At 44.0% G+C, this 16,348-nt stretch overlaps 1 protein-coding gene across 3 annotated transcripts in view; it reads left to right on the top strand.

Moving 5' to 3' along the window:
- Positions 1 to 16,348, top strand: part of LOC115088412 (tubby-related protein 4-like) — a 281,728-nt gene that overhangs the window by 245,440 nt on the left and 19,940 nt on the right. For all 3 annotated transcript variants that reach the window (XM_029596655.1, XM_029596654.1, XM_029596653.1), the window contains 2 exons: positions 8,328 to 8,562; positions 9,613 to 9,757. In XM_029596655.1, coding sequence (XP_029452515.1) covers positions 8,328 to 8,562; positions 9,613 to 9,757 — 380 coding nt within the window. The remainder of the gene's footprint in view (positions 1 to 8,327; positions 8,563 to 9,612; positions 9,758 to 16,348) is intronic.

Below are 16,348 nucleotides of genomic sequence, written 5' to 3'. Positions count from 1 at the left end.
AAATCAGAAAATCTCCAAATCCTTCTTGTCTACGCCCCGCCAGGCCTGCTAGAGTCAGACACCTCTCCTATTCTAGAAACCATAACACTACACCTAAACCTAGACTCCCCAGCAATAATCTTGGGCGACTTCAACTTACATGTTGACAAAGTTCCCCTTTCAACAAACTGCGAAGCCTTCCTCACCGCAATGTCAGCAATGGGTTTCAAACAACAAATCAACAAACCCACTCACAAAGCAGGACACACTCTCGACCTATTCTTCGCAAACAGTGGCATTTCTCAATCATATCAACCTGATTGTCAACAAGTCCCATGGTCAGACCACTCCTTAATCTCCACCAGCTTTTCCCTACAACAACCAGATGTTAAGCCTGACTCAAGACCCACTTTTATTTATAGAAAATCATGTAAACCCGAAATCCTCAGCAAACATCTAGCCCTAGAACTACCAACCATCGATGTTTCCACACCTAACTCAGCTCTTCAAACATGGTCCAAAATAACAAAATCAGTAGCAAACACTCTTTGCCCACTGACCTCCAAAAAACACTCTTCAAAGGCATCCAAAAGACAACCCTGGTTTAATGATGAACTGCGAAAGCTCAAGCAACTACTCAGGCAGAAAGAAAGAAAATGGCGCAAAGCCCCTTCACAGGCCTCACTCTCAGACTACAAACGCACGCTCCACCAATACAAAAGCAGTACACAAAAAACAAAAAGAGACTACTACGCCCGTCAGGTTCATCACCTTATCTTTGACTCTAAAGCTCTATTCGCCTTCGTTTCCAATCTCACTAAACCTATCACTCCAGATATACCTCCCGAACTCGCTCAGACCAAAGCAGACGAACTGGCTCTTCATTTCAGCAAAAAAATCTCTGACCTCTTCAATCAGTTGTCACTAACCACTAGTTCACAAGATAATACATACCATCTCCCAAACAAAAATATCCAACTCAACGCATTTGAACACATCACGATCTCAGAGTTACAATCAGTGCTCAAGAAAATGAAACCTTCATCACACCCTTTTGATCAAATTCCTTCCAAAATGCTACTTCTCATTCCTGATACTATATCAAAATCCCTTGCTGAAATTATAAACTGTTCCTTGACCCAGGATATCTACCCAGATGAACTAAAATCAGCTTCAATTAAACCCCTACTAAAAAAACCGAATCTAAATCCAAATGATCCCAACAACTTCCGCCCCATTTCTAACCTTCCATTCATAGCTAAAATAATGGAAAAATTGGTGAACACTCAACTTTCCAACTACTTGGAAGACCACAACATTCTGTCTCCAAACCAATATGGTTTTAGAAAAGCGGCTAGCACAGAAACTCTACTTCTTTCTCTCTCAGACTTCCTCCTCTCCGGAATCGATAAAGGCAAAGCATTTTTACTAATCCTCCTAGACTTCTCGGCGGCCTTCGACACCGTCAACCATTACCTTCTTCTAAAACAGCTGGCAAATATTGGGGTGACAGGTACCGCACTAACATGGTTCAAAACCTTCCTGGAAAACAGAAGATATAGGGTCAAAATTCACAATTCAGAATCCCAATATCACCCCTCCACCAGAGGGGTGCCACAAGGTTCATCGCTTTCACCTACTCTATTTAATATATACCTTCTACCACTTTGTCAACTACTCACAAAATTAAGCCTGAAACACTTCCTCTTCGCTGACGACGTACAAATTGTGATCCCTATAAAAGAATCAATCTCGAAATCAATGGAATATTGGGACAGCTGCTTATTAGAAATCAAACACCTCCTAAACAGCCTAAACTTAGTCCTTAATGCGTCGAAAACGGAATATCTCCTAATAGCTCCTGAAAACAACACTCTTTCAAAGCCACCAACCCTCCTTCAAACCACCCATGTAAGAGATCTAGGAGCCATCTTAGATAACCGTCTCAACCTCAAACCATTCATTAACCGAACTACCAAAGACTGCTTCCACAAATTACATATTCTGAAAAGAATAAAACCTCTATTCCACGCACATGACTTTAGATCAATCCTGCAAGCAATAATCTTCTCCAAATTAGATTATTGCAATTCTCTACTACTAGGCCTCCCAGCTTCCTACACCAAGCCTCTGCAGATGGTCCAGAACACAGCAGCCAGAATCCTTACAAACTCCAGGAAAATCGAACACATCTCTCCCATCCTCAAAGACCTTCATTGGTTACCGATCCACTTCAGAATTATTTATAAAACCATCATGATGATCTACAAGAACATCCACCAATACACTCAACTCGACCTACAAATCCCTTTTAAAAAACACACATCCGCCAGACACATCAGGGAACACTACAAAGAATCACTTCAGGTTCCACATGCTAAAACCTTCCAACATAAATCCTACAGTTCTAGAGCTCTCTCATCAGCAGGTCCAACCCTTTGGAACTCTATCCCACCGGACTTAAGACAAGAACCATGCGTTCATACTTTCAGGAAAAGACTAAAAACTTGGCTTTTTAAAAAAGCTTTCCCAGAACTGGATTAAATTCTCCACACTTCAACCCATCAACACATCTTTTGCTTATAACATTATACATATTTATTAATTTGGAAACAGTTGGCTGAAATGTAAATATTCTCTTTTTAATTCCCTCCCCCTTTCTGGTCCTAGTTATTATTCCCTGTTTTTTGTAACTTTCTCACGTCCTAATTATTGTTTTAATATTTTTTAAGTTTCACACTATATTTAATGTTGAATTGGGAAATGTTTATCACTATGTTACTCCCTGCCTCCACACACATGTTAATTGTAAACCGGGTTGATGTGATTCTTATCATGAAACTCGGTATAATAAAAATAATAAATAAATAAATAAATAAATGATTTTCAGAAAGAACTTAAAAACATGGGGCCTGATTCATTGAGGGATTTCTCCCATTCTGTGTCTATGGGAAAATGCCTTGATGAATCAAGCCCATGTCTATTTGCAAAGGCATTGGAATGAGTAGTCAGGATTTATATTTCATTTGATTTGTTGATTTTATTGCCTTTTGTTTTATATTTGTTTTTCATTTTTAGTTTTGTATCTTATTATTTTAAGCTTAACTGTTTAATTTTATAATTTTTAGCTAACCTTATGATTTAATTTAACCATGTTAGTGTTTTAAATCAGATTTATTTTATGGTATTATCTGAATATTTTACTTATTTTTTTATTGTATTTTTTTGAATATTTTTATTTCAACTTTCATTGTAAACGGTCATGATTGAAAAACAGAATGACGGTATATAAAAGTTTTTAAATAAATACATCTCCTGAGTAACACAAAAAACCTCCTTAGATCTGTTCTCTGCAGAAATTATCTTATTGTCATAGTTATTCCTTTTGGCCAAATGGATAGTGGCCAATTTAATCCATCTAACCTGTCTAGTTGTCTTCCTCCCTGGTTCTCTGCCACTTCCAGTGGTTGAGCATATAAATTAGCATACTTAAATCAACATCATCTACTTCGTACCCCTTCTGTCTTTATCCAACCTCTTAACCCTGTTCATATCACTTCCATCTATCTTGTTGGATTTGACAAGCAAGTACAAGTATAGTCTTCTTGTGCCATGCTTGGCTTCAGTTTTGTGCAGACTTGCATCTCTCCAGTTGTCAACCCCATAACTTTCATGATCCTAATGATCGGGATAAAAACATGTTTAATAAACTTGTGCACCAATCAAAAATTGAGGTATGGCCAAAAAAAAAATAAATTCTTGTAATCTCTTGCTTTTTTTTTTTTTTTTGTTCTCTTGGGTTGTTTTTGTTTTTTTTTTTAATGGTCTTTTATTTTTCTGTCTCCCTCCAGCCTCTCTCCTGAGTAGGCAGGGAGCAACTCTAGGTCACAGTGGCTCCTTCTGGAGCTAAGCTAAGCAGCAGCAACTTTCTTCAGGTCCTGACCCACTGCAGTGGCAGCAACGTTTCTTGGACCTAGTCCCACCCTGATGGCGATGGCTCCTCTTAGTCCTGGGTCTGCTGCAGTGGCTCCTCCTGAGCCTAGGCCAGCAATAGTTGTCAGGTGCCAATATTTAGGCACCTGGGCCTACTGATGATGAGTCCAGCTGCTGAACTTACTTAAGAATAATTTAAAGATGTATATTTTAGATTCATTCTTTTTGGTGGAGTGTAGTAAAAGGTAGGGTTTGGGTTTTTTTTGCTAACTTTGGAAGAGGCCTTTCTGCTGCTTTGGAATTTCTTACCTCCACTGATTTTAGGTATTGAGATTTTGTTTGGGGGGGGGGGGGTGTTTCCATCAGGACGTACGCATTCGTTTGACACTTATTTATCTACATATATTTAATGTTTACTATACAAATTTGGTTGTAAGTATGTTTCACCAGCAGAAGCCTAATTTCAGTAGCCCTGCAGTCATCCAGCCATGTGCATATTGCTCCGCACACCTCCTTTTTTGACTTTTATTATAAATGGATTTTGAAGAAATTACCAGGATGTTTTTAGCGTGGACTGGAAGTCCGTATCTTCAGTCATTGTGTTTACTCTGACCAGCCCTCTTCCGAGCTGTTGAGCATGTCCAGTCAATAGCAATATTACAAATTATTATCATGATTTGTATCACACGTACCAGATGTACACAGGGACACATGGGGGTAATTTCATAACAGCCCGCATAAATTTTCAATTAAATATGACATAAGTGACACCAATTTTCAAAGGGAAAGTGCACGTATTGCTTTCCCTTAGTAGAAAATGACCCAACCAAAATCACGCACATAATTTACACCTGATAATTTGTGCACGGATTTTCTTTTAGGAGGTTAAATGTGCCTACCTTTTTGAAAATACAAAAGTTATGTATGTAAGTGCACACCCTTCCCCAGGAGTGCCTCTGTTCTCTGAGGGTGAACTTATGTGCATGCAGCCAGTACATGTGTAAACTTACTCACCATATCGGGCAGGCCCTACTCCCCAAAGCTTTACAATCTATTCATAGAAACATAGAAATGACGGCAGAAGAAGACCAAACGGCCCATCCAGTCTGCCCAGCAAGCTTCACACATTTTTTCTCATACTTATCTGTTTCTCTTAGCTCTTTGGTTCTATTTCCCTTCCACCCCCGCCATTAATGTAGAGAGCAGTGATGGAGCTGCATCCGAGTGAAATATCAATCTTGATTAAGTAGGGGTAGTAACCGCCACAATAAGCAAGCTACACCCATGCTTATTTGTTTTACCCAGACTATGTTGTTCAGCCCTTATTGGTTGTTTTTCTTCTCCCCTGCCGTTGAAGCAGAGAGCTATGCGTGAAGTATCAGTTTTTCTTCTCCCCTGCCACTGAAGCAGAGAGCTATGCTGGCTATGCGTGAAGTATCAGTTTTCTTCTCCCCTGCCGTTGAAGCAGAGAGCTATGCTGGCTATGCGTGAAGTATCAATTTTTCTTCTCCCCTGCCGTTGAAGCAGAGAGCTATGCTGGATATGCGTGAAGTATCAGTTTTTCTTCTCCCCTGCCATTGAAGCAGAGAGCTATGCTGGATATGCGTGAAGTATTAGTTTTTCTTCTCCCCTGCCGTTGAAGCAGAGAGCTATGCTGGATATGCATTGAAAGTGAAGTATCAGGCTTATTTGGTTTGAGGCAGTAACCGCCGTAACAAGCCAGCTACTCCCCGCTTTGTGAGTGCAAATCCTTTTTTCCACATTTCTTCTTGCTGTTGAAGCTTAGAGCGATGTTGGAGTCACAGTAACCATGTGTATGTTTATTGAATAAGGGTATTATTCTCCAGGCAGTAGCCGTCATTCTGGCGAGCCACCCACTCTTCATTGACGGCCTCTTGACTTTATGGATCCACAGTGTTTATCCCACGCCCCTTTGAAGTCCTTCACAGTTCTAGTCTTCACCACTTCCTCCGGAAGGGCATTCCAGGCATCCACCACCCTCTCCGTGAAGAAATACTTCCTGACATTGGTTCTGAATCTTCCTCCCTGGAGCTTCAAATCGTGACCCCTGGTTCTGCTGACTTTTTTCCTACGGAAAAGGTTCGTCGTTGTCTTTGGATCATTAAAACCTTTCAAGTATCTGAAAGTCTGTATTATATCACCTCTGCTCCTCCTTTCCTCCAGGGTGTACATATTTAGATTCTTCAATCTCTCCTCCTAAGTCATTTGATGAAGACCTTCCACCTTTTTGGTCGCCCTTCTCTGGACCGCCTCCATCTTGTCTCTGTCTCTTCGGAGATACGGTCTCCAGAACTGAACACAATACTCCAGGTGAGGTCTCACCAAGGACCTGTACAAGGGGATAATCACTTCCCTTTTCTTACTCGATATTCCTCTCTCTATGCAGCCCAGCATTCTTCTGGCTTTAGCTATCGCCTTGTCACATTGTTTCGCCGACTTCAGATCATTAGACACCATCACCCCAAGGTCTCTCTCCTGCTCCGTGCACATCAGCCTTTCTCCCCCCCTACGCGCATACCCCTTTGAAAATCTACCCTCATATCTACCGGTTCACCTTTATCCATGTTTATTAACCCTTTCAAAAAATGATGCAGATTTGTGAGGCAAGACTTCCCTTGGGTAAATCCGTGCTGACTGTGTTCCATTAAACCATGTCTTTCTATATACTCTGTGATTCTGATCTATAGAACAAATTCCACTATTTTTCCTGGCACTGAAGTCAGGCTCACTGGTCTACAGTCTCCCAGATTGCCCCTGGAGCTCTTCTTACACTGGCCACTCTCCAGTCTTCAGGTACAATGGATGATTTTAATGATAGGTTACAAATTTTAACTAACAGATCTGAAATTTCATTTTTTAGTTCTTTCAGAACCCTGGTATGCATACCATCCAGTTCAGAGGATTTGCTACTCTTTAGTTTGTGAATCTGGCCTACTACATCTTCACAGTGATTTGGTTCAGTTCATTTGACTCATCACCCTTGAAAACCATCTCTGGAACTATCTCCCCAACATCCTTATTAGTAAACACAAAAGCAAAAAATGTGTTTAGTCTTTCTGCGATTGCCTTATCTTCCCTAAGATAAGGCAATCGCAGACAGACTGAAATCGCAGACAGACTGAAAAGACGTACAGACAAAAATAAATTATAACCCTAAATAGAAACAGAGAAACATGATGGCAGAAAAAGTCCATATGACCACCTGCCCAGCTAATTCAGGTTTACAATTCCCATCACTCCCTGCGAGGTCCCCGCTGTTTATCCCATGCTTTCTTGAATTCAGGAACCACTTTTGTCTCCAGTAGCCGGAGTGAAATGTTTCGCTATGATGACGTGTCGTCATTTTACACTTCTGTAGGGTTTATTCTCCTCCCCCCATCAATTATCTCTCTATGATATTATCAATTAGAGATGGGTTGACGAGTTTTCATCTGAGATTACACTCCTAAAATCTGTCCTTAATCAGGGCAGTCACCTTTTTTGCAAGGTTTATTAGATCACATTCCCAGAACATAATTACTAGAAATGGATTGGGAGGTGGAGGGAATGCCATAATCCCAAGTAAGTGGTGGTAAGTGAAGTCACTTGGTTTGTACAGCATGACCAATGTTGCTGTGATTTTTCTCCCCATTGATCTGTAGGAGGTAGGTGGTCAGTTGTTGCAGCCGGGAACTCCCCACTTCATCTTCTTGATACTGTTCTTTTCTATATTCCTCTTCTCTCCCTCTGTATTTTCTATCCAGAAATTCCTTCTCCCTCGTCCTTGACCCCATATTCTCATCTTCCCCCTTTAATGCCAATCCATTTTTCCTCCTCCCCCAATTTTTTTGCCTGTGTTCCTCTTTTCCTCCCCCAATATCTCATTTCCTATATTTCTCTTCCGCCCCCCCCCCCACCCGCTCAGATCAAATACGAGTTCAGCAGATTGGTGGCAGCATGGGAACAGAGTAAGAGTGCATGCACTTGGTACCCATGGTTTCTCTCCCAGCTCATGTTTCCTGTGTAGAGAGAGTGCATGTGAGGAAAGAGAGGGAGGGGAGCTATAGGAATCAGAAGCAATCTGTCTCTGCGCTGAGGCCTCTCTGTTCCTGTTGCTGCCTGGAGGAAAGACCCCATTGCATGTTAGATGGGAGGGATTTTTGCACTCCTGGTAGCCTTACCAGACAAAGCCCGAGAAAGACGTCTTACCTTCATTTCTTCACTACTAAAGAGTAAACATTTTATTTTGTTTATCTAAAGCAAGTATACTGTCACACAGTGGATGACTCTCTAAAGGGGGAGATGGGGTCAGAAGTCACAGAGTTGTGACTCAGTGAAGATTGCCAGATTTCTTGCAGCTGATCCACCTTGCACAGTAATATGGTAACAATTTTTCCCTTCTCTGCTGTATCCAGCCTCCCATCCCAGACCCCAACAACATGCGGGATTTTGTCAGCTACCCAACAGCTGGCAATGAGGGTCTGCATTGCACCATGAAGCGCACAGAAGATGATCCAGAGGTGGGAGGCCCATGCTACACACTCTACCTAGAGTACCTTGGGGGGCTGGTGCCTATCCTGAAAGGACGTCGGATCAGCAAACTGCGCCCTGAATTTGTCATCATGGATCCCAAGACTGATGGAAAAACAGGTAAATGGTAAAATGCTTGGGATGCTACTAGTGTGAAAAAGAGAAGGCCAAAAATGCATTATAGAATTCCTGGTTTTTGGTGGGACAGCACTGCGGGGTGGTATGTCGTATTTCTGATACAAGGACCAGCCTGATTGCTTTGTGGCAATGTTGCAAAACACCCAGGTGTAAATTCTTGGCTCAGGTCTTCCACATCCTAGGCCAAGCGGTGCTAGGGATACTGTAGAGGCAGTGTTCACACACCCTGGAGAGGAGCCGTCCCAGCCACTGCTCAGCGATGACCCCTGGTGGCCAAACACAGCGTGCATATGTATTGGATTCCAGAGGACTGTGGCTGCAATTGCTGGGCAGGGTGTGAAGTAAAGTTATAAAATGGAGGAAAAACCCCCAGGCAGTTGTGAATGAAAACTCATGGTGACGTAATCCAGTAGATGCAGAGTCATATAGATCAGGAACCCCAAAGAAGAAGGAGGAAATTGCCAGGCAAAGAAAAAAAAATCCTGCCATGTTGAAAACTGGTTGTGCATGTGTTGGATTAGGTGTGCAGGAGCTCATACAAGGGCTAACTTTAGGAGAATGCTGTGTAGGTTTGCTTGACCCGTCTTTTAGGCTACTGAGTGAAAACCAACACCAAAACTTATACATAGAAAATTTTTTAATGAAAATTAATTATTTATAAACTAGAACAATCAGGCAAATGTATGCACATATCTCACAAATGGATGGTAGTCACGCAGAATGAATAGTGTGCACATATGTAGTCAGCAATAGATGTACACGCATACCATCCGTTTTGCGCACCTACTTATCCATTCATTAGATATGCGCATACCGCCAAAATAAATGAAACGAATGGAGCAACGAATGCAGAGCCCTAGCAAATAATAGCCTGAATGCAAGCTAGTGTATCGCATGTCAGCGGATATGCTTTGGGTTGAAAATGTAAAGTTTAGACTAATTTATCTTTGTGGTACAGATTTTACAGTTTTGATCAGATTTTCATTCACATTTCTCCATTTTGTGTGTTTGGGGGGGGATATGTCTTACCAGATGAGATCTATGGGAGCAGTTTGATCTCCACAGTGATTGACAGCTGTAACTGCTCTGACTCAAGTGACATTGAACTGAGTGATGACTGGGCTGCCAAGAAATCTCCTAAATTAACAAGAGCTAGCAAATCACCCAAACTGCCCAGGTAATGTGCCTCTTTCCATGCTTCCATTCACCAAACTGCCTAGGCAGCTTGCCCCTACCCCTGTGCTTTGCCACTCATCCTTTGTCTTTAAAGCAGACAAGTAGGGAAAGCATGCAGAGACAAGGCTTCAGGACTGCTTTCCAGCGTAGATGGTGCTCTTGACATGTTTCTGTCCATTCCAGAACAGCTCGTCCCTCCCTCTTCTTTCCCAGCCCGCTGTCGCACTACAGGATATGGAATCGGGGAGAAGGAAATATAAAGCCGCCTCAAAGTTCCTTAACCCCATTCTCTGCTGAATGTGGCAAGGGGGGGGGGGGGTGGTTATCCTACAATCAATCTCTTCCTCTCCATAGTATTACTACACTGATGCATTGCTTAACTTAGAAGACTCTTGCAAACTCAAGCCTTCTGCATGTTTTTCCCTAATTTTTATAAATTAAGACAGGTAGATTCAGAACAAGTGGGTTATGCACCTCTCCCAGCAGTTGGAGACAGAGCAAAGCTGTCATCACAGTATATATACACCCTGCAATGACATCACCCTGCCAGTATTCTCCGTCTCCAGCAGATGGTGAACGTGTATCACTTTTGAGGAGGCTCAGGAGGAATTGCCTTCATCTGATTTTACTAAGCCCGGTTCTTCCCAGCCTGATGCGAGCCTGGATAAAGACGTGTCAGAAGGGGCGCCTGACTTTGAAACTCCCCTAACTGGTTCATCAGTGGGGGAAGGTAAATCAGTGGGTATAGGATAAGGGCTTCCTGGTTTTGGCATGGATCCTTCTGCGTTTTCTTGGGTGGAATTTTTTCAAGGATTGCAGTCTTTTCATCAGGCACAGTCCTCTGTTCCGACCAATCTTGCCAGGTCAGAGTCATAGGTGGTGAACTCCTGCACACCTGTTGCAGCTAAGTGTCGAAATACACCTAGGTCGGTGACCAGTCTTTCCCAAAAGAGACCTGGATAGCACGAATGGTGATGCCAATCCATGGGAGGAATTGTGATGCCAATCCATGGGAGGTGATGCCAATCCATGGGAGGAATTTCCCCATCCATTGGAGGATGGGGAAATTCCTCCGTGATTGGAACCATATCGAACTATGTTGCGGTTCATTCATAGAGTTGAGTTACTGGCTTTGATTTCTCAGACATTAAAGATGCTGAATCCATGTCTTAGCCAAAGAAAGATTTTATTTTGATTTTTTTTGCATAAAGCCTCTTGTGTTTTCCCTATTATGGAGGCCAATCAAGAATTGATTGATCTTAAATGGGGCATCCCAGAAGCTAATTTCAGAGGGGAAGGAGTCTTGGAAGGACCATACCCCCTGGATCCAGCTGTAAGAGAGAATTACACTTTCCAAAAGTGGATGCGCTTGTGTGTGCTGTCACCAAGCGGACAACTATCCCCATTGAGGAAGGAGCGGCCTTGAAGGATGCGCATGATAGGATAATTGAGACAATCCTTAAACAAGCATGTGAAGCAGTGGCAATGACTTTGCAGATAGCTTCTTGTTGTTTCCTGGTGCCTTGTTCCTGATTATTTCTCTCTTAGGAGGTCAGTAAGTCTGGGGTGAATTGCAGGGCAGTGATGGAACCAGCAGTTGCCTTTTTGACAGATGCAAGCTGCAATTTGGTCCACACTTCAGCCAGAGGGGTGACTTCTGTAATAGTGGCCCGGCGTCAGTTATGGCTAAGAAATTGGTCAGCCAATGCAACCTCCAAGTCTTACCTTATGAAGTTACTCTTTAAAGACTCGCTTTTGTTTGGGAGTGAGTTGGAGAAAATGGCCAATAAGTGAGGCGATTCCCTGGTTGCCAGAGGATAAGAAGCAGACGCCTCGCTCCTTTAGCATGAATAGTCTTGCGAGGGGATCCAAATTTTTCGACCCTACAGAAGAGCAGCCTTTCAGAAGACTACCTTTGGGTAGGTCTCAGTCATTTTTTCCCAGATAGCCCAGATGGGGCGCAGGCTTGGGTAGTGGAACTCCTCGAGCCTCCCAATGAAAGTGTGCCAACCCATCCCAGGATAGGGGTCACATCTCTCTTTTATCCGAGGTGGGTCGAAATCACATCAGACCAGTGGACCCTGGAGGCGATACAAGATGGATATGCGCTGGAGTTTCACAGTGTTCCTCTGGACGTGTTCATGGTGTCTCCCTGCCACAGAAGAGGAAGACAGTGAAATGTACATTGTCAAGGCTCCTCAGTCTGAGGGCTGTGATTCCAGTACCCATGTCTCAAGAAAATATGGGCTGATACTCCATTTATTTTGTTGTGCATCTCTAAGGGATCAACTGTCATTTGAGAGTGACTCATTTTCGCATAGAAACCTTGCACTCAGAGAGAATGGCCATGCAGTCAGGAGAGTTTCTGACGTCCTTGGATCTGTCCGAGGCATATCTGTATATTCCCATGCGGCTAGAGCATCAACGTTTTCTGTGATTCACTATTTTGAAACGTGATTATTAGTTTTGAGTGCTGCCTTTTAGTTTGGCCACTGCCCCCAGAGCTTTTTCCAAGGTTATGGTGGAGGTGGCGGCAGAGTTAAGAGAGGATGAGATTTTAGTCCACCTAGACTGTCTGATTCGGACCAAGACTTTGGAAGAGAGCCTCCTGGTGTCATGCAAGGTGATCTTGTTACAGGAACTCGGTTAGGTGGTGATCCTGGCCAAGAGCAGTCTTCAGCCATCTCAGTCGCTAGACTATCTCTGGGTTTGATTCGACACGAAGCAAGTCAGGCTGTTCTTACTGGAGGGTCGTATTCAGAAGTTGATGGTGCGTCTCTTGATGAACACAATACGCTCGACAGTATGGTCCTATCTACAGGTGCTTGAATGGATGGCTACCCTGGAAGTGGTGGTGTGGGCGAGGACACACATGCATCCTCTTCAGCACTGTCTGCTATCTTTGTTGGAGCCCATAGTCTCAGGTCTATTCGATTTGGCTTCACCTGCCAATGGAGGCCTGCACTCACCTGCAGTGGTGGTTAAAATCAGATCATCTGAGAGAGGGAGTTTTCCTAAGATCATGGGACTGGCTGGTACTCACTATAGATGTGAGCCTCCCGGTTTGGGGGCTGACTGTCAGGAGCTGACAATGCAAGGGCGCTGGAGTGCAGAAGAGTCTCTCTGGAGTATCAATTGGCTGGAAACCCATGCACTCTGGTTGGCATGCTTGTGGATCAGCGACTGATTGCAGAGTCAAGCGGTCTGAATAATGTTGGACAGTTTTATGACAGTGACTTTCATCAATTTGGCAGAGAGGAAAAAAGAGCCAACAGGTTTCGCAGGAAATAGCCCAGCTTATGGAATGGATGAAGTATATCTTCAGGAGATCTCAGCCTCCTGACAAGGTAAGAACAGATTTTCTCAGCAGACAGAGTCTGGACCCAAGAGAATGGGAATTGTGAGACAAGCCTTTTCAGCTGATAGTGGATCACTGGGGCCTTCCATTTCTGACCCTGCTGGCGACTTCTCGTACTGCAAAGGTTCCTTGTTTCTTCAGTCGCAGGAGAGATCCAAAGTCCCTGGGCATCGATGCTCTCATGCAGGAGTGGCCAGAGGGCAAGCTGCTGTATGCCTTACGCCTGTGGCCTATGATGATTTGGAAGGTTGAGAGTCACAGGGGGACAGTGCTTTTGGTGGCACCAGATTGGCCTAGGAGACCATGGTATGCAGATCTACAAAGACTCCTGTTAGACTCCCCCCCCCCCTCCCCCACCCTCCAGGTTTCCAGTGCACAGGGGTCTAAGGGGCCTGTTCTTCAAAAGATCTGACTCAATTTTGTCTTACAGTATAGCTCTTGAGAGAGTTTGGTTGCTGAAGTGTGGATAGTTTACTGCAGTGATTGGCACCTTGCTACGAACGAGAACGTTCTCCACTTCCTTAGCCTACATGCGGGTTTAGCGAGTGTTTGAGGCTTGGTGTGAAGATCGAGGGGTTATTCCTCATTCAGTTAAGATACCACTCATTTTGGAATTTTTGCAGGATGGATTGAATAAAGGGTTTAATTCATTGAAAGTACAGGTGGCTGCTTTTGCCTGTTTCAGGGGTCGGGTGAATGGTGGACCTTTGTCTGCTTATCCAGATGTGGCCCATTTCTTGAAAGGAGTGAATCATCTTCATCCTACCTTACAGCCACCGGTGCCCTTGTGGAGTCTTAATCTGGTTTTGGATTTTATCGGGCCCTACTTTTTGACAGATGCCTGCCCTCTTTTTGTGGTTACTGACCTTGAAAACTGTTTCTTGTGGCAATTTGTTCGGCACATAGAATATCCAAACTGCAGGCCTTGTCTTGCCGGGAGCTGTTCCTTCGAATGACTCCGGGGTGATACAGCTGCGCACAGTTCCTTCCTTTTTGCCAAAAGTGGTTTCAGATTTTCACTTGAATCAGTCCATTTCCCTGCCGTTTCTGGATAGGGGAAAAAATGAGGAGACGTATAGTCTGTTACGGCCCTTGGATGTCAAGAGGCATATATCGTGAGGTATTTGGAGGTTTATAAACCTCTCAGGAAGACAGATCGCCTGTTTGTTCTCCATAGTGGAAGTAAGCGCAGGGCAAGCCGGCATCACGGGCTACAATAGCCCGCTGGATTAAGGAGATAGTCACGGCTCGCATGTCGGCTCGCATGTGTATGCTGGTCAGACATTGCCTAGTCAGGTTAGGGCTCAGGCAGTGTCAAGAGTGGAAGTTAGATTGTTGTCTCCCATTGACATTTGCCGAGCTGTGAAGTGATCCTTCTTATTTATTTATTTATTTAACATTTTTATATACCGGCATTCGTAGGACACATCATGTCGGTTCACAATTAACTGAGAAAGGAAATTACATTGAACAAGGGGGTTTAACTGGGAGAAATTGGATAATAATTGGATAATAAAGAACAAGGTAAATAGCGAAGTACAAGAGATAGAGTAAGCAAGCATGGATAACTTAATTGGGACGATATGGATTTAAAATTACATATGAAAACATATTTACAAAGTTGGGGGGAGGGGTGAGGGGAGAGGGAACGGGGGGGGAGAATAGATGAGAAAGAGGAGGTAAAGATAAGAGAGGGATTGATAAGGTAAAGAAGGCGGGGAGGGGGAGGCTGTAGAGGCTAAAGGAGGGGAGAGGGGGGGGGGAGCGGGATGGGGGGAGTGGGAGGGGGGATGGAGGGGGGGAGTTAGGGGGAGCATAGGGTGTGCTGGAAGGGTTACCAGGGTGGGAAAGGTGGGACGGGCTGTGTATAGAAAGCAGGTTCCTGCATGCGTGGGAGGCCTAGGGTTGAGAGGAGTTGGGGTAGGCCTGTTTAAACAGCCATGTTTTTATTCCTTTTTTGAAGTGGCTCAGGGATGGTTCTAGGCGGAGTTTGGCCGGGAGGGAGTTCCAGAGGGAGGGGCCCGCGATAGAGAAGGCTCTTTCCCTGGTGGCGGTGAGGTGCCCAATTTTGAGTGAGGGGGTTTGGAGGGTGCCGGCAAGGGCGTTTCTGGTGGGGCGGTTCGATTGCCGGAATTGAGGCATATCTTCAAGCCAGGGGGAGCTGTTTTTGTATAGGGTGTTATGTAGGATGGTAAGTGTTTTGTATTGGGAACGGAAAGCAATGGGGAGCCAGTGGAGATTTTGTAGTATGGGAGTGATATGATCGGATTTTCTGGTGTTTGTTAGGATACGTGCCATAGCATTTTGGAGGATTTGAAGAGGTTTAATAGTAGAGGCTGGGAGGCCTAAGAAAAGGGCGTTGCAATAATCGAGTTTGGATAACATGGTGGTTTGCATAACGGTGCGGAAATCATGGGCGTGTAGGAGGGGCTTCAGTTTTTTGAGGGTTTGGAGTTTAAAGAAGCCTCCTTTTAGCAGTGATTTAATGTGGGATTTCAAGTTTAGTTGGTTGTCTAGGTAAACTCCTAAGTCTCTGACGCTATGTGGTAGTGATTGAGCTTGTGAGGCATTTTGGATCATATGGTGGATCGAGTCGGAAGATTGATTTGTTAGGATAAGGATTTCAGTTTTGGAGGTGTTGAGTGCAAGGTGGAGATTGGAGAGGAGTGAGTTGATGGAGGTCAGACAAGTTTCCCAGTACTGCAGGGTTTCGTTGAGGGATTTTCGAATGGGAATCAATATTTGTACATCATCTGCGTATAGGAAAAATTTCAGTCCTAGTTTAGAGAGTAAGTGGCAGAGTGGGAGTAAGTAAATATTGAAGAGGGTGGATGATAGGGAGGAGCCTTGTGGGACGCCTTGCGTGAGGGGAATGTGAGCGGATTCGAAGTCATCGAGTTTGACTAAGTACATTCTATGATCTAGGTATGAGGAGAACCACGATAGGGCTGTATTTGATATGCCTATCTCGGATAAGCGTGATACTAGGATTTGATGGTTCACAGTATCAAATGCGGCTGAGATATCTAGGAGGGCAAGGATGTAGGATTCTTACATACGTCTTCCAGGTATTATCTTCTGGATGTGCAGGCCCAGGAGGTTATAGCCTTCGCAAGTGCGCGTTTTGACTGGACTGCAGGCAGCCTCCTACCCTGTTCGGGAGTAGCTTTGGTACATCCCACTTGTTCTGGATCCACCTGTCTAAACACTAACAAATGAGAACTTACCACTTAC

Source organism: Rhinatrema bivittatum, chromosome 3 (assembly GCF_901001135.1).
Source record: "Rhinatrema bivittatum chromosome 3, aRhiBiv1.1, whole genome shotgun sequence".
Taxonomy (NCBI): domain Eukaryota; kingdom Metazoa; phylum Chordata; class Amphibia; order Gymnophiona; family Rhinatrematidae; genus Rhinatrema; species Rhinatrema bivittatum.
This window is presented reverse-complemented; position numbering and strand designations above follow the sequence as displayed.